This window comes from Rhinolophus ferrumequinum, chromosome 2 (genome assembly GCF_004115265.2).
Source record: "Rhinolophus ferrumequinum isolate MPI-CBG mRhiFer1 chromosome 2, mRhiFer1_v1.p, whole genome shotgun sequence".
NCBI lineage: Eukaryota > Metazoa > Chordata > Mammalia > Chiroptera > Rhinolophidae > Rhinolophus > Rhinolophus ferrumequinum.
This window is the reverse complement of record NC_046285.1, coordinates 89,972,991-89,992,004: the sequence shown is the minus strand read 5'-3', so window position 1 is coordinate 89,992,004 and position 19,014 is coordinate 89,972,991. Positions and strand designations below refer to the sequence as shown.

Here is a 19,014-nt window from a genome sequence, read left to right as displayed (position 1 = left end):
TATAAAATCAATTTGAAATGTAAACTGGGGGATCATGTCAATCCTTCGACTTTTTGTGAACATAATAATCAGTATTTATCCAATTTTCTCTCCTCTTCCGTATTTCCAGTTCTTTCTTACGTATTTACACATTGAATCTCCATCATCTTACAGCTCTCTACACGTTGTGCCTGTGACTTTCTACCCAGTGAGCCACGTCATCCATTGTTTGACAACAGAGAACCAAGAGGTCATTATCAGCTTTGATTTCCAAACAGCACCGTTAAATAGAGCATAGTAGAAGGAATAGTCTAGAATGCTAGGATTTTTAGCAGTAAAACCCAGACACTTGAAAGGAAGTAATATTTTCATAACGCATATGTTTTTAAATGTCAGTAACCAATGACTGAGATGAAAGAGATTACAATAAAGAATAATAAAGAATCCACAGACAAACAAGAGTGTACCTGCTTGCTATTAGAACAGTTTCCCATTCCCTAAAAAAGGGAGGAATGCCATTGGTTGTTGGTGAGGATGAAAACAGAAGATCGCCAAGTGTCTCTTAGAGGGTCACTTTTCCTTCCTTGTGCTGAAACGCTGGGCAGGACCCAGAAGGCAAGTGGCCAGCCCACGTTCCCGTTCCTACTACTGCGCCTTCATAATCTCTACTACCAGCTCCACTGAAAGACTGGAGCAGAGAATGGATAATGTCTTTGTTTCCCACCTGTCAGCACGGAAGGAGCACTAGCGTGGCAATGGACTATACTGGGGAACAAAGATAAAGAAGTGCAGTTGGCCACTCAGGACCCAAGTAGAACTCTCCCCGCACTCCCCACTCCCGAGTCGTCACTGCAATGGGGAAAAGATTTAGAAAGTGTTCCTATAGTTCCTTTCTTATGATGCAGATATGAGAGGAGAATAAATGGGCATTGACCGTCCTTGGCGGGAGGAAGTGGGTGTTGAAGATCAGTAAAGCTGCCACTAGGAAAGCCAGTCGCATGGGTCATGAGGGTGACACAACCGGCCAGGTCATGTGGCAGGAACTACTCATCCTCTGAGCATAAACAGAGCCAATGGGAGCTGGGAGGGTCTGATTCAATAGTGTGGGAACCGCTGTGCACTGAGCACGCTGTGGAAACAACCACAGGGAATGCCCATGTTGGAGGAGGTCATCGGAGCTGCACCAGGGCGATCAGAAACTCCTCACCCCTCCCTTGTCCTTGGCACGTCTGCTCTGCCCACCCTCCGCACAGTGGGAGCCATTTCCGAGAATGAAACCTGCAGAGCGTAAGTGATTGTTGAGACCATCTAGACGGTATATGTGACTGAACACAGGTAAGTCCTCTATATAAACATGTACGGTACTGGCAGGCAGGTGCAGAGATCGACTCGCCCTGTGACCACCCAAGACACACCGGGTATGTCAGTTCCCTTACTTACGAAACCTGCCAATCTGGAGTGGCCTGCCTCTTTCTTCAGTCTCTCCTAGTCCGCCCTGTACAGGGACCGGTCTGGGATCTAACAACCAGCAGCCAGGTGCTGCGCAAAGTCAAGCAGAACCAGGAGGGACAGTGAGTTAAGGACGAAGAAGACTGGAGACGAAAACACAGACAGTGAGCTTCCCACCTAAACCCAGATCCCAGTCTGAGCAGGGTTAGGGAAAGAGGAGGGAAGACCTTGAAAGTGGAGGACAGCCCTGATGGGACTGACGTGGCACTGGATTTAGGAGTCAGAAGGTCTGAGTTGGTCAAGTAATAAACTGCATGATTATCCTGAATCCTTCATTCTGCCTCAGCTGTGAAGTCCTGCACCACGATCATAAATGGCTAACTCACAGGAGCAGAGAGCGTAGATACCACAAACACTCAAAATGCCCGACTTAGCAGCTGCCACCTGCCATGGCAAAGTGTGGAAAAACTAAACACAATGGCATCCATGGTGCAGTGATGAAGTAGCTTCCCAAAACTAATAACGGCCTCAAAATAAGCATCCTGTACATCTGACTGGAGCATTGTTTTCATAAAGCCAAATTCTCTGTGGACGTCTTTCAAAGAAGCTTGGTTAATAAATTACCAAAAACTAGGTAATTATAACTTGGCTTTACAGGAATACTAACAATGACAGCTAATAATAGTCGAAAGCTTACAATGTGATCAACATTATTATTACCCCCATTTTGCAGATGAGAATAATTAAGGAATAGAGGAGTGAACCACGGGTTCAAGATAGCAAGTGCGTGAGCAAGATTTAATTTCAAAACTGCCAGATTTCAGACTCTGAGCTCTTAACTATCATACAGCCTCTGGCATAGAAGGATATTTGGAAGGCTCAAAGTGTCTGCATGCCAACAAACAAAAAAAATTTTTGCAAGTAAAATTATCAAAAAATGTGCTTTCACGCTAAAGGAAATGTAAAGATATCTAGATATTCAGTTTATAAGTAGAGATCTGGGCTGTGCTGAGTGTGAAACGCTCATGTTGGAAATAAAACACAGATGTTGAATTGTTTGCTGAAGATATCATTTGAGCTACAGAATCCAAATAATTCCTTCACAGGAAACCACAACCAACTTGTGCACAAGAAAGAGTCTCACCCTAGCACTAACCAGCCATCTGCCTTAATGCCTGGAACTGCCATGCACTGGCAAGAATCCATTTAGTAGCCAACAACTCAGGCAGAATGCTTCAACAACCAGCCGCGCAATGTGAATTCTGAATACGCTAGAAACAATTTTGAGTGGCGTCACCAATCCATAGGGACCAAAAGAAAATCAAAGAAACCGTTAACAATGGAACCATTCAATGTCATTTATAGAAAAAGGAAAGCTCCTTTTAAATTACTGTCTTTTTTCATAAAACCATAAACAAGCAAATCTGATACAGTTAACAGACACTAATTTCAACACTATTACTTTGCTGCCAATAAGTGAACTCAATCCTCTTGAATACCTGCATAGATGAAAAGCTTTATGGGAAAAACATTCTCAGCACATCTCTCAAAAGCGCTTTGCATATATGAATTTGTTCTCTGTCATCAGAGAAAAAAAAGCAGATTATCTGCGTAGGAATCCTCAAAAAGGCCATGGCAATCAACCACTGAGATACAAGAGAATCCGCATCTACAATTTTATGATCCAGTCCTTACTCGGGTATTACAAATATGGTATAACAATTTGTTCAGCAACTTTGAAACAAGAAATGTCATAACTGAGTTGTGCACTGCAGTGTAAAAGAGAGCGTAACACTGCTAGAAACTAAGCAGCCTTCATGTCTTCGATTACAAATTGGGGAAAATGAAAATGAAGAATTCCAGCCTGTGCATGCATTTCAATCCCAGCCCCTGAGCTGGAACCGAGGCATCCATGTTCCAAATGCCGCTTTTATCTCTGTTCCGGGGATATGTTTTGATGGAAAACATCATAAATTATGAATGTTTGTGTACTGGAAGTATGTTTAAAAAAATACGGTGGAAGAGCTGTTCAGCTGTTCATTTTGTGTAACAGAGAGACACCAGATATTGTTTTTTAGTCTTGAAAAATTACCATGTTTCCCTGAAAATAATACCTAGCCGGACAATCAGCTCTAACGCGTCTGTAGGAGCAAAAATTAATATAAAGCCCAGTCTTATTTTACTATAAGACCACGTCTTATATAAGATAATATAAGACCGGGTCTTATACTAATGTTTGCTCCAAAAGACCCATAAGTGATGATTGTCTGGCTAGGTCTTACTTTCCGGGAAACGGTAAACAATGGCTAATTAGTCTTCAGTTATACAAAATGTGAATAAAGTCCAATGTTTTATCGTGGAGTGCATTTTCGTCTTAGAGGAAAGGCGCAGCAAAGAACAAGTTGTTTAAAATATTCATGAATTTCAGCACTAATAAAACAAATATAGCAAACATTTTAACACAGTATGGAATGATGGAATGGCTTTCCAAAGTTTTTATATACATATGTATATGTGCATAGAAACACAAACACACACACACTCACACACACACACACACACACTTACATATGCTAAAAAAAAGAAAAAGACAGAGTATCTAACTAAAAAACAGTAATTACAGAGTAAGCACATAATTTTATACCCTAAGCACCTCAATCTCTATCCTGCCTTTTGATTCACCATGTAGTCTCAGGAAGAAGCCATCAAGAGGCCAACAACCAGTATAGCTCATATCTTGGTCTAGGTTGTTAGGTTAGATTAGATTAGATTAGATTAGAACCCTGATTAGTGAGTCTACTCCTTTAAATATTTAACCTGTCTCTGCAATTTAAAATCAGTATTCCTCATTTTCATTTCACCTGCTCCCTCTAAAGAAGACCCTGATCCTTATTTCTGTTTTTCCCCATCTCTTGCAGAAAGGAAATGAATGTTTTTCTAAGCATCCTTAAACTTGAGAACATTATTTTCCTGTCTAGTTTGGAAGAAAAATTAAAGCAATTAAATATATTTCCTTGAAAAAAAAATAGCTCCTTTTATATTGTAAATTTCTGGAGAGCCAGTAAGGTTTATGCAATGTATTTTAATCCTTATCTTTTACCCTGCCCCTGACACACTTGAACTGCAGTCCTCACACATTGCACAGTGGGAGGCACTCAAGGCTTCACATTCAAAATAAGCCTTTATTCAAATCCCACTTTGAACACTTTACAGGTATGTGACCTCAAGTAAATTGCTTTATCTTTCCATCATGCAATGTCTTTATTTATTTTTTTAAAGACAGTAAAAGATGTATAAATATAGATATTAAAAAAGACCAAGTATAATTGTTTTCTTAGACGATTGTCCAGGACAGCCTATTCACAAAGGAAGTTACTATCCATACCTCCCATTCCTAAACTTTACAACAATAAAACTATTCACCATGTTAACAGTTTCCTTGTGTGGTGACCTGGCAGGTAAAGATGACTCACTGACAGTCAGCCTGGGTTCCAATCCCACCTTTGCCACTGAGTAGCTCTGTGAGTTTGACAAGACACTTTAACACTGAATCTCTTTGTATCTCCTCCTATAAAACCGAATCAAACTCATAAGGAAGCTTGAAAAATTAAAGTACTTCACACATACAAAGTACGTAAATATGGTATACTGTGCTTAATAGATACTGACTTTTGATATTGTTTATATTCTGTCAAAAAGGGCACATTCAACATCCCAGTAGCAGCACCATTTGACTACTTACCACACATCACACCCCCCACTCTTCCTTACTAAATTAATGCTGAATTTTATTGGCCAATCATATGCCTCAAGAGAGGCTGATACCCCTCTTGATTAGTCAAGGGAAATCATGGTAATGTCATCCTCACCCAGTGATTGGTTTAGGGGAGTTCATTTATTTAAATTTATTTAAATTTATCTTGCCTAACTTAAGATTTTATTGCATAAGGAGGTGATATATGAAATTGTTGCAGCCATGTTTCTTCCATGAAGTCAAGAAAATAACAGTCCAAACTGAGGAGAAACATGAACCCCAACCTGCCTCCAGATTGCTTCTTTCATGCTGTAGTAGATTTTTATTTTTAAGCCATTTTGAATGTGTTCTCTTATTTGCCCCTAAAAGCATCCTAAAGTGATGTAATTTCATTATGAAAGTATTTGGAAAGTCAACCACAAACTGATGACTTACTGAATTATTAATAATTATAGTGTTTTACAGTAAGAGAAGCCATTTAAAATATAGCTTATATGTATTTAAATATTAATGTTAAATAGTCCTTAATGAATTATACTAACCTGAACAATCAAACTGTCCCACCTTGCAACCATCTCAACCCAGGATCTCTAAATCCTGTAAGTTCTCCATGTTCATTAATCTTTTAGGTCACTAAAAGATTTACCCCTTTACCAATTAGTAGTCACTCACCTAGAGTTCCGCTATTCAAAGGAAATAGCCAGAAACAATGGTAACAATCTGAAACTAGAGTAGCTCCTAATTCTTTCTTCAGCAACTCCTTGCTACGTCAAAGGAACCATGTTTTAGTCAGTGACATGAGTCAAGTTCTAGAACCAGATATTAACTGAATTTGCATTTCCAGTCCTTTACTTATTATATGCGACTTAACTTGTATGAAATTCAGTTTCCTCATCTGTACTATAATAGTCCAGAACGCCTATATATGCTGTGAATATAAAAATGAGGTAAGCTATATGAAAGCACCCTGCAGGGTGACTGACAGATTTGCATCTGACAAAGATTATCTCAGTCACCAAACTCTAGCCAGGTTCTGCTGAGCCCTCTTCTCAACTAGGCTTTAACCTTGGCCTACAAAAATATGAATAAAACACTAACATAATATTTACCAGCTCAAGGCTGCGTCCATAGATGACTCTAACCTCCCTTAAAGTGTCTGCATGAAAAAAACTCAAGGCTGCCTCCAAATTGACTTTGTGCTCCACTCAATACCTGAAATCTAGACCCGTCTCCCAGGCTCTGTGGGAGGGCTGGAGCCTAACTTTCATAAACACCAGTTAACAAATGCAGATGGGTTTCACATGAACCAACAGACCCCCTTTCTGCTTTCTGTAATTTTTTGCTTCCCTGACTCTACTGAACTCCCACTCACCTCACCGCCTTCCTGACTCCTTCATTCTCCCTTAACATGCCCAGTCACCTCTCCAAACCACTTTTCAGTTCACACCGGGCTTTTAAACCCTATTGAACACCGGAATATACTACATCCCCAATACAGTATATTGCTGATTAAAATCTCTTCCTACCACTTTAACTAGTGTCTGGCTTTCTTTATCTTTGACACTCCCTTCATTCAATTAATTCATCAAATACTTACAAACACACACAGCTCCTGGAGGAAATAAAGGTGCCTGTAATCATTCTGTTTCGTTGGGCATCTCTGTCTCCCTTCGTACCCATATAACTACATCAGACTTTATCCTACCAGCCACTTGGACTCTATCACCCACTTTCCCACTCCCTTTTAGCTGCTGAATTCGCCTCCTTGAAACAAAAGCGATTGATCTTTACTTAGCATTTCCTTTCCTTTCTCAGTCTCAGCGCCCTGCACGTATTTCTTACTCAGTGGTTAGAATGTATTTCAGAGTCACAATTAGCCCTGTTTGGAGTTGCAATTCCAAAACGCCACTGCATAACTTCTTAGCACAATCTTTCTTCTCCCATCACACATCCACAGCCACATACATCACCTGAGTTATGGAGACTTCTAAATGAGGGATGGGAGTAAGAGGCAGCCAAACAGGAAGAGAAACGTAGAAGTTAACTAATAAATAAGTCCCCTTCTCCATCATACTCAAGACATTCAATCCTTTTATTTTCCCAGCAAGAAAAAGATACAACCTGCTTAAATAAGTCACCATTAACCAAACAATCTCTGCATTAATGCAGTGCACAAAGGAGGGTGTTTTTAATAAAATGCTTCATCACAGTAGAACTGGAACTGGTACTTGAAAGAGAAATACATTAGCAATTTACGGTAGTTCATACTTGCTCAGGATCCTGTACTGTTATTTCAATATGAGAACACTAACTTGAATGTTTCCTATCCAAATATGACTGTCAAAGTTTTCAATAGAGCACAGAGATTGGCGAATATCATTTAATAACCTATGTTGAGTTTTGCTTCTAAATTGAAGACTACACGCAATCCCCACAGAAGTAAAATGCATTAGCGTGGGGCTTTTGAGGGGGCTTTGGACAAAATGACTCATGTAGACAAACAGTTAAAGTAATTATAAATTATGAGAAATGTGAGGGGGAAATGCAAGTTAAATTGGATGAATCAGAAGCAGCAGTAATACTTTAATTGCAAACTGTATTTCAAGTTCAAAGTGGCAAACACAATAATGGTAACATTAGTGGATAAATAAGGGACAAGGAAATAAATAGATGATATTCTAGATGATCTAAAAATGTATTCTGTTTAATTAAATGCTTTTATCACTGAAGTCAGACCTACAGATCATCATAAAATCATGATAAAATATGGCTACCAGACAAGAGACAATGCTTTGAGGTTAAACTGTACAGTTTAGAATTGGCTTCCAGTAATCACTGATTGAATAATCAACTTTTAATTAACCCCAGGGTATTATCTTACTTCTGATTTTGAGGACTTTAAATAATTGCTCTATTGAGATATCAGGTATTTACTATTGACCATATCTAATCCGCTTAATTTTACCACTATCAATATATTATATCACCCTCATTCATTTCTATACATTGAAGATTTTGAAACTTCAATTGCATAACCTATGCCTCAGATAAAGGTTCAAAAGAACAAATCTTAGCAACATTTAAAAGTTTATTACCAGTCTAATTAATTTTCAGTGCAGGATATAAGGCAGGTCATCTTTGCTATTCCTCCTGAATTAAATAATCAGTGTGACTTGATTATTTTATAGATATTCTTTTATAGATATTCATGTTTTTGAAGGCCTATCACATGCACAGCAGTGATAAAAACAAAAGTTTAAAATAAATACTCAGACCTACAGACAGTATATTTTCAAGGAACCTAATTATTATCTAAAGTTGAGTAAATATGAGAATATTTTTAAATAGCCAGCCATTTTGTTTTTATCTTGCTGAGTAATACTAAATATTCATTCAGCATATACCGGGGATGTCACAAAAATGTATACAAGTGGACACTTTGGTCAAAGTTGCTCAAGCAGTAGTTCGCCGTAATCAGAAATGTCTGGACGCTGATGGTAACCACTCTGAGCACCTCTTGTAATGGCAGAAGTGAAATGTGACTTGTATTCATCTTTTGTTATCGGTATATATTCAGTATTACAATTTTAATAGTTTTCCTTTCTTAAAATGTATATACACTTTTTGTGGCACCGTCTGTATTTGTTAAGCACCTACTATGTCCCAGGAATACGCATACGACTTTACAGTGAATTCCCTACTCAAGTACGTTCTATTTAATGAAAAGCCACATAGAAAGGCATTCTTGCTCTCATGGAGTTTGTTCAAATGGCAGATCACCTAGACTACAGTGCAGTTTGACATGCAGAATTCAGGTGTGTTAGCATCTTAGATTGGATCTCCAGTGCCTTCACATTGACTGGTATGTAGTAAGCTATTAATACAGATTTGTTGAAAGAGAGAAAGATGCCTTCAGTGATAAAATGCTTGAGTTGAGTCTTAAAGAAAAATAATAGCAATTGTCCAGGCAAAGAATGGAAGGAAAAGTATAAAATACATGGGGGTAGGGGTGGACATACAGTCCAGTCTGGAAAAACCAAGGATGGCACAAGAGTGTTTAGTGTGCAGAGTACCAAGCATGAGGCTGAGAAAACAAGATTGTGCAAATGAATAAAAGATAAAGTCTTAATAGTCCTAAGAACTCCCAAATAATTCCAATGACAGGTAGACCCCTAATTAAAATGAACAGTGTGTGTCCGTAAACACACTTCAAAGGTATCTTTGAAGAGCATAATGACATAAAATATGTACTATATGGCAGAGTCATTTTTGAGAGTTGCTCCAAATGTGTGAGTAAAATGTATTTAGGTAAAAGCAGAGACATTATAATAGGAAAATATACTGTATCTAGAAGAAAATATTTATACCAAGTCCTGGTCCTACCATTCTTTATATCTTTCTTCTTAGACAAGTTATTTCACCTCTTTGAGGTTCATTTTCCTCTTATCTAAATCAGGATAGTATCTACCTTTCAGGACAATCGTGGAACTCCAATTATAAGTATTTTGTCTAAGTAAATACATTTAAAATGTATATGGCATATACTTCATGATGTATTTTATAACATATTTGTTATTGGTGTATAATAATATTTAGAGAGAGATGAAGTAAGGCATATATATATATATGTATGTACACATATACATATATATATGTACATATATATGTATATATCAGAAAGACTAGTATTACAGATACTAGAAAACTGGTTGGATATGGATGAGTTACAATGACAGAAAAACTGTCCACAAACCTTCCATACATATGACAAAAGTACAAGTGTACTTATTTTCTTCAACTGGGAACTTCGCTCTGATACTATAATATAGGTCTTAGCCATATTACATTGGTTTACTTTACAAGTAGTGACATGTGTTTCTTCTCTAACACCGTATATGCATCTGTAAAAACACTGATATGTGAAAAATTGTGCAGTAAAAGGGTATATCAGGACTTACAGGAAAGAACAAGATTATAGGTCAGAACATTCAAAACCTCCAAATATGTGTAATCAAGCAATAACAAAACTATAGTATCTTAATTAAAATATTAGCATAGTTAAATCTCTACTGGTGTATTTGTACCTAGTTTCTCTATTTTCTTTCAAGATGCAAACCCTGAAGGACATTCATTTTGAAAACTATGATCCAGGGTGTAGTTTTTTTTTTTTTTTTTTAAATAAAAACAATGAACAAGTAAACAAACACGTCATTTTAACACAGAAGAAAATGACTTCTCAGTTTCTTTAGCTGCACTCTCACCATTGCCAGATACATAGTAGTGGAAATCAAGACGGTTCTTCAAATTACTAAACTAATACTTGCACTAAGGGAAGGCATTTAAGTTGATTTTTCGTATTTTTTAACATCTTCATAGATTGCTAAGGAGTTCTCTTTAATTGTGAGAAAGTTTGCTCCAGATCATTTAAAATTAATGAGGTGAAGAAATCATAGATATATATATGAACACAATTCCTGCATCATCCCCACTTAACAACAGCATATGAGGTAATATGTACCAAAGAAACACACAGAAGCAGAAAAGATTGAATTATATCTTAAATGCATTTGATGTTCATTGGCTATAAATTTGGGTGTCAGCAACAGAACTTAGTTAATAGCTCTAGGCAAATCAGACACTCTCAATCTCAAAACATCACCAATCAAATGTGATTTTTATCAGGATTAAATGCCTATTAGAGTAGACCCTCAAAACTATTAGTTCCCTTGGGTACTAACAGAAAAATTTTCAACTCCATATATTCAATATCAAATTTATTTGTTGTTTTGTTTTGGTTACTTCTTTTTTTCTGTGATTTTTTTTTTTTGGTGTCCTTTTTATTTTGCCATATTTTGTTTTGTTTTTGAATTTCCATAGAATGAAAAGGAAAAAACAAACAAACAAACAAAAAACAACCTATGAACAAGCAGAGAAAATGAATGAAGAATAGATAAGAAAAGGAAATTTAACCGACATGCTTCTGAGATTTTACTCAAAATTCCAGACAAGCTAAATAATACGAGAGTACAAATTGTGATGGAAGAACAAGACAGAGACAGAAATTAAATAAATGACAATAAAGATTCTGAAGAAATGACAAAGATCAACAACAGGCCTTTCAAAATGTACTGATGACATTTCTATCTAGATGTTCCACAGATACCTCAAACACAACATATCATTTTCGAAAATTACAAACAAGCAAAAAAGAAAAAAAAACAAACAACACCATGCTTGGTTTTCTTTATTTCTCTATTTCTATTAGAGTATAACCATGATTTCTGTCAAGGTGGCTTAAAACTTCAGGCACCACTTCCCTCTCAATTTCCCAAGTCAAATTTGTTATTAAGATCCATTAGTTCTCTCATAGAAACACACGTCATGCCCACTCCTTTATCATTTTCCTCTGGTCCACCCACACAGCGCCTGTAGACTTAAAAACAAAACAAAACTTGAACCACATTATTTTCCTGCCCAAACAATGGCTCCCAAAATCTACACAATAGCTTCAAACTCAGCTTGGCCTCAAGACCTTTCTGCCTCCCAGTCCCACCAATATTTCCATAATTGAGTCTAACAACTCACCTTTCCAAACCTTAACTGGATTACTGCTGTCCTCTGAACATCCCCTCCTTTCCTACAACTTGTTTACCTTTTTTTTTTTTCTCCTTGTATTATTTTCTCCCTTTACTCTTACCATATTGAACACCTGTCTGCTTCACTAAGTGGCAAGGTGGTGTCCTAGCTGAAAGGGAAGTCTTTACACATGTCCTGAGTTCAAATCTTTGTTTCTGTGCAACCTTAGACAGTTATTTAAATTTTCTATGTCTCATAGCCTTCAAGTATGCAAGGAGAATAATAACATGAAGTAATTAGAGAGCTCTTGAACATATTAAGCTAGTTAATACATGTGAAGTACTTACAATAGAGCCTGCTATTAGTACACACTCAACAAATGTTAGCTTTTTCTAGGTACTGAATTCTGAAGCACTTATTTAAATCACTTATTTTTAGTTAATTATACAATACCTTTACTCATTTGGCAACATTTGGTTGAACAGTTTTATAGATCTCTCACATGCTTATTTGGCTTTTTAAATTTATATATGTTTTTGTCTTCTCAACTATTAACGTTGAATTCTATGCACCACTCCTTCTCCTCACATGCAAATTTTCAAACATTAAATCCTTAAAAAATAGGCACTGAACCAGAAGTGAGAATATTTAATCTTAATTCCAGATAACTCCTAACTATAGTTGATACAGGCAAGTCAGATAATCCCTCTGCACTTCAATTTTTTCACTCATAAAATAAAGTTAATAGTCTCTTGAATTCTTAATGATTAGTTATAAACTGGTTGAAAGCACTTCCAAAAAGTGGTCTATACGGTTACAAGATGCTGGCATTATATTCATTGTAAGGTCTGAACAACTATTTATTAATTGATTGACTGACAAAATGGCACAGAACTTAAGCGTTATGATTATACATTGAGCTGAAGAAATGTTCGATTCTTCATTTTAAATAAATAAATAACTGATTCAGAATTTTGGTCTTCAGAGAACTAAGTTAACAGTTTAGAGACCAGAGCTCTAGTTATTAACCCTTCTACTTTTCTATTATGCCTTTAATAAGTCACTTATCCTAACTGAGTGCCCAGCCTAACCCTCTCAGCGACTAATACCACCAGCCTGGTGTTGGCCCACAGAAGGGATTCATACAAAAAGAAACCCCTTCCTCAAGCCCCTTTACTGCCATCTGCTGGAAAATTGTGAAAATAAATATGCGTTCTATGGCAATGAGTGGCGCCCCCTGGAGTTGTTCATCACACAACCTATGCAATCATTTTTAAGAATGATTCCAATAAAGTGTTTGAGACACTGCAGACATTTAATACATGTCTGATGAATGAATAAATAATGAATAAGTCCCCTTATCAATGAATTAGATCATCTCTGCCTGAATATGTTTTTCTAATCACAGAGCAGCTCATGACGATTTTTAAAAATTGAATGAGATGTTTTTAAACCACAGGCAGAATTGACTATATGTTATACCAAAAGTATAAACAATGTCTGTCATAGTAAGGTTGACGTTTTACAAGACGGCTACACACGTCTATCATCACAATTGCTCCTCATGGCAGGCCACATGGCAAGGCCAACTAGCCAGACGTATTTATATCAGATTTCCAAATAAGCAAATAATGGTTCTGAGAGTTTAAGTTGCTTCTTCAAAGTCAAGGGACTCTTAGTGGTTTACGTCTTCTGGTTTCAAGTCCAGTGTTCCTTCCCCTTCCCAGCTAGTTTCAATAACAAAATTTTGATCAATTGACCTGAAATTCTTCCAACTTTCATCATCATTCTTCAAATTCCCCATCATCTCTCTTAACTATGGTTAGTGGCACAAGTGAATATGTGAAACTACAAAGTATACTGATTGCTATTTGGTATCGGCACTATTATTATAGTTGTGAATAGTTAAAATTTATTAAAATATTTAAAAGAGTTCTACATACAAGCATTTTCATTTGCTAAATTAAAGATAGCTTGGCTCTATGAAGCTCAGGAATATTACATTTAATAGAAAGCATAAAAACACTGCTTGTATCTTAATGTGCTTTCGTATCAGATAATTTGGAAAATTAAAACTAATTTATAATCTTTTTAATAGGCCTATCTTCAATATAATTGGGATAGTATAAACTGCACAAGGAATTTCGAATCTAGGTCAATAAAACTTGAAAAACAATGAATTTCCTTTATAAGAATATTAAAATTATTAATTTAATTTTGCATAGGCTAACACCCAGAGGATTAATTTTATTTTGGACTGACGCAACAAAAGCAATTCAGACTCCCTCTACCACATATCGAGCACTTTCTTCATGCTCTTGAAAGTTCACTGCTACGAGAGATGACCCTGAAAACAGATAAATTAAAATCATTTTCCCAATGTCAAAAGCCAGCGAAAGCAGCAGGACTAGTTCCAGAGGCTTCAGAGTGACAACCCTACTTCCCTTTGCAATGCTCCCTCCTGAGGATTCAGACAAAAACAAATTACACTCTTCGGCGTGGTTACCAGCCCTGGTTTCTGTAGTCATTTCTCAGTCCCATTGCAAACTAGTTCTGTGGTAGATGAAAGCCATTTTATTTACTAAATTATATAAAGTTCGACTTTCTTTTTGTCCTGAATGAGGTTCTTTTGTTCCACTAATTGCTTCTCTAATAGAACATTACCTCTGGGAAAACATCAGCCCCCTGTGTCATTGAAAAAACTCATTGGACACCCGGGACCCACCAACTTCCCTTCTTGCTCTCTGGGCTCCGATTCATCATTAGAACTAAAGTGACCAAAAATGCTCTGCTTAATGCCTCTGATGTAAAGCAGGGAAAGAAACTCTCTGGGCTACTCACTGAGAATATCGATATTAATTTACATAGCCTATCTTCCCTAAGTACAAATGAATATGGAGTTGACTAGAAACCTAGCAAAAAGAGGCTGACCACAGAGAATTAGAGCAGGGTAGGCAGCAAAAGGCTGGGAGAGAAGCTGTAACTGTGTAACACGCTACGCAGAAGATAGGTTTGTGGAGACCTTCCTGCAGACCTGACACCAGTAGACACCCACACACACCTGTGCTTGATTTGTAGAAGGTACACTTCTCTAATGAATGATGACTCACTAGTAGTTAACCATAAAGAGTAAATGGAAGCAGATGCTTGTAAACTTAACTAATTAACTGGGCAATTCACTTCCCTCTCCCCGTGATTTTGGCTTAGGTAAGTGTTCTGACTACATATGAGTGAAGTGAATTGCAAGAGAGATAGCTCTGTTTTCACCTTACCTTTTCGTACAACAATGCTTCTGTTGTATCTATGTGAACATCCAGTAACAGATTTTATTAATCATACTTGGGTAATTTTTAGAAGATGAAGAAAATGATTTAGAAATTAAAAAGGCTTCAAGAAAGCAATCCCTACGTAGTACTAGTTTGGGAATCTAAATTTGCATAGATCCAAATGCACTGTGAATCACAGACTCAAATTATCACTTGAGATTTATGATGACAGAGGCTGTGACCAACTTTTGAATACAAAGGAAAAATAATTGCAGAAGTTAGAGTTATAGAATCCCCTTTCCGTTGACAATTAAATCCAGACTAGACAATTAAATCCTAACCTTATTTCATTAGATATTAATCTTGCAGTGGAAATGAGAGGCTTTTAAAGAAGCATTTCTGCTGTAATAAAAAAATGCTCTCACTACAGTAGAACAATCATGTTGTGTTGAAAGTTAGAAATAGAACTATTAGGCCGTATTAGCTAATCACGGTATTGGCATCCACTTAAGTTAGTCAGTTTTTCAATTCTGTTATTTTCTCCTATTCAACTGCTGCAATTCAAAACGTTTTGACTACTTAAAAGGGAATACATCACCGCTGCCTTTCCCCAGTCTAACTGCACACCACTTTCCACGGCAATAGCTTCAATCATGCTTCATAAAATCCCCTGCAAGTATATTGTTGGAAACATAAATCAGCAAGCTAGAATTTTAGTATTTCTAAGGCAAGTCCAGGGATCACTGACTGGAGGGTTTTTCCATGCCCCCCTTTATAAAAGAATAAACAAAATTATGAGTTACACCAGATCCTTTTTTTTTTTTTTTATAAAAACTGCTCCCAGGGGAGTGTCTCATACTTCTTGCTACATCCTTAATTGGAGAACAAAACACTAGCATAGAGGAATTGGACTCCTGGATCAGGCTTGCTGTTTCTAAGCATCTTGACTTCATTAGGGCACAAGGCACAGAAGTACTACATGTTTCGTTTCACAAAAGCTAGGTCTCTCTGATGTGCATCTATGCCTCTGTGAGTGCCATGCATTTTTAAATTGTACTAGATAGAGAGATCCTTAGAACAATTCTCGCCTCCTTCCCTGTTTTATTGCAGTGAATACGGGCTCCCCTTCAGGCACGTTTCAGTTTCAGAGCTCCACTTTATAATGACCCTGCATTCTGAATTATAGATTGGGTAAATCACACATACGTTACATATGTAGACCCAAATTATATGTGTCTCTATGTACTATTTAAACATTCCTACATTTCCCTTGTATCCTCCAAATGCCAACACATTTAAGGTCTACAATGGAAATTCACACAGTCCACAACTGAGACATTTTTCTTCTCCAAACCAGTAACAATGTAATGATAAGTCTGCATAAACTTGCTTCCTGTTATGCCCCCATTGTGCTCCATACTATCTACACTTGGTTAATTGCAGTGGTATTTTAACTGCAATTTTCAGGGACTTCTTGTTAGTATTCAGAAATACCTGTCTATATTATAAATGAACAGTTGAACATAATCAGAATCTCTCCAAAAATTAAAGCAGCATATCTATAGGGCATAAAGTATACGTTGATTTTTGCTATAACAGTGATTGAATTAACCAATTGGGATAATATTAGCTTCAGATGGACATAGCTGCAAATATACTACGACTGAAATTTTGCATACTCTATATTATTAAGGGAAAATGAGCAGCATCTCACTAAGACACTTTACAAACTATAGCAACATCCAATGTTTGCATTCTGAACATAAAATCTGCATCTAATCGTGTTTCATCAGCCACTAACACTATAGCTTTAGGGAGGAGAAGGGCAGAGAAACGAAGGTTTCGTACCCAAATTGTCAAGCCCTGCTGAAGAATGATAGAAGGACCCAGCAACTGTGGAAGAGCAGAAACCACCATTTCTAGGCTTAAAATGGAGTTCTACCACCCCCTGCTGGACCAAGTGAGCAACGTAGAAGTGGCTAAAAAATGCTTAGAATGGAATACAGTGGAGATATTTTAACTTGTCTTGCAATTTATTTTTCCTCCAAAACCAGTTCCATGCAGTACTAATAATATAACATTCTCTAAATGATTACACATCACAAAATCACTGCTATTTTCTTTTCCTTTACAGACTTCACCAATGCATGTTTTAACATTTTGTGTCCTCAATTAAATGTCCAAACTTGTCTGGATAGTTGAAAATACCTCCATTTATTATAAATATGTTTTGTGTGAATGTGAACTATCTTAAAAAAAAAAGCAAGACAAATTCACATATATTTCTATACAGATAAACAGAGGTAGCTTTCACAAATTTTCTCTCAGGTTATTATTCTGCTTTTTTGTGTGTGTGTGTGTGGCTTTTTCCTTTTCTTTTTCTTTTTCTTAAGAGATAAATGCTCCCACTAGTTCTCCACAAGCTGGAAAAAAAAAATCCTTACAAGTGTAATAACAATCTGATGTTATAAAAATTTTCAACCTTGATGTATTAACAAGGGGGAAGGTGTGAAAATGAATGACTGCAACACATCCCTAATTTTTTCCATTTGCTTTCTTACACACGACATCCATGGCCCCTCTCTGCTCTCCTAGTTTTCAACAGAAATAAGCCATCATCGTTCACTTCCCAGTCAGGAATTGGGGTCTTGGGAAAGCGGGGAAAACAGAGAGTCTCTATGAACTGAATTTCTTGCACACAACAGATATGTCAAAAACGAGTTTAATGCTGATAGTTTTTGCTGCTTCTGTAAAACATCACCGTTCCCCTTCCTCCCGCAACCTCAGCTATTTAACTGTTGTAAAGACACACCAACAGACTCATCCAATGTTTGATAATGAAAACCAGAGAAAGCCAAGATCCCAGAAAAGAAGCAGTTTGCCTCAGTCTCCTGCTCACGGATGCCCAATTCCAATTCTGTATTTTCTCTTATTTAAGATACACATGCAGTTTTGAGCGGCAGCGAAAATAATAACGACAACAATAACTATAACTTTAGTTCTTCCATTTAAACCTCCTTGTGCCTCCCTCTGCCTCTCAGGGTTGGGTGGAAGGGGGAGGGAAAGTAAATGCAATAAAGAACCACACTCCTACCTTGCCCGCTACTGACAAGCAACCCGAGCAGGTAGAAGGAGAGGAGGAGGCTCATGTTCAGGACGTGACACTGGTGGACACTTCCAAAGTTATTAAGTCCAGCCCTGGAGAGAGAACCTTCCGCTTCCACGGCCGCCTCAGGTAGAGCCGGCGCCACTCCCGGGGTGCCCCAGCCGCCCGCAGCCCGCGCGCTCCTCCTCGCAAAGTGACTGCAAGCTCCGCTCCTTGCCGCACTATATCCAGGCAGCGGCGGCGGCGGCGGCGGCAGCAGCAGCAGCAGCAGCGGCCGCCGTGGCGGCAGCAGAGCCGGGCTGGGAGGGAGGCGGGGGCGGGAGCGCGAGGAGGGGAGGTGCGGCCGAGGCGTATCCCTCCGCGCCGCACGGAGGCGGCCTCCGCGAGGCGCGCGGCCCCAGGATTCGTCCGCACTCGAGCTCGGAGACGCGAGTTCGGTTCCTGATGCCTCCAGCTAGAGGGGCCGCTGCGACTGGGCCTACGGGAGCATGTCTGCGAGTGGAGGCCCTACGCTCAGCCCGGCGGCCATCCGCAAGTTAACAGACGCCTCTGTGCCCCGGAGGGAAGGAAACCTCGAGCTCTTGCACCACTGCCGGCCAGTTCGCGGAAACGAGCCGCTTAAGCTGATGCAGATGCTGCAAACGGCCGCCCGGCCCCGCACGCCAAGCGTGCCCAGAGCTTAGCCGATGCGGGGAATCTGAGGGCCGGTGGGTTAGTCTGCAGATCTCATCCTTCCAACGGCGTTCGGGAGAGAGAATACTTGTCCCTCCCAGGCCCTCGCTCAAACCTTCAGCAGGGTGCCCCTTTCCCACGGTTTCCACTCTGCCGCGCCAGAGGGGAAGCAGTTGTCCTCTAGTGTCTACACTGGCTGTCTGTTCCGGATC

At 38.4% G+C, this 19,014-nt stretch overlaps 1 protein-coding gene across 2 annotated transcripts in view; it reads right to left on the bottom strand.

The window, feature by feature from the left end:
- NCAM2 (neural cell adhesion molecule 2) overlaps positions 1–18,415 on the bottom strand; it is a 457,120-nt gene extending 438,705 nt beyond the window's left edge. The window contains exon 1 of one of the 2 annotated variants that reach the window (XM_033135548.1): positions 18,119–18,415. In XM_033135548.1, coding sequence (XP_032991439.1) covers positions 18,119–18,173 — 55 coding nt within the window. In that variant the 5' untranslated portion in view covers positions 18,174–18,415. The remainder of the gene's footprint in view (positions 1–18,118) is intronic. The other variant, XM_033135550.1, reaches the window with a different exon arrangement.
- Between the last annotated feature and the right edge of the window lie 599 nt (positions 18,416–19,014).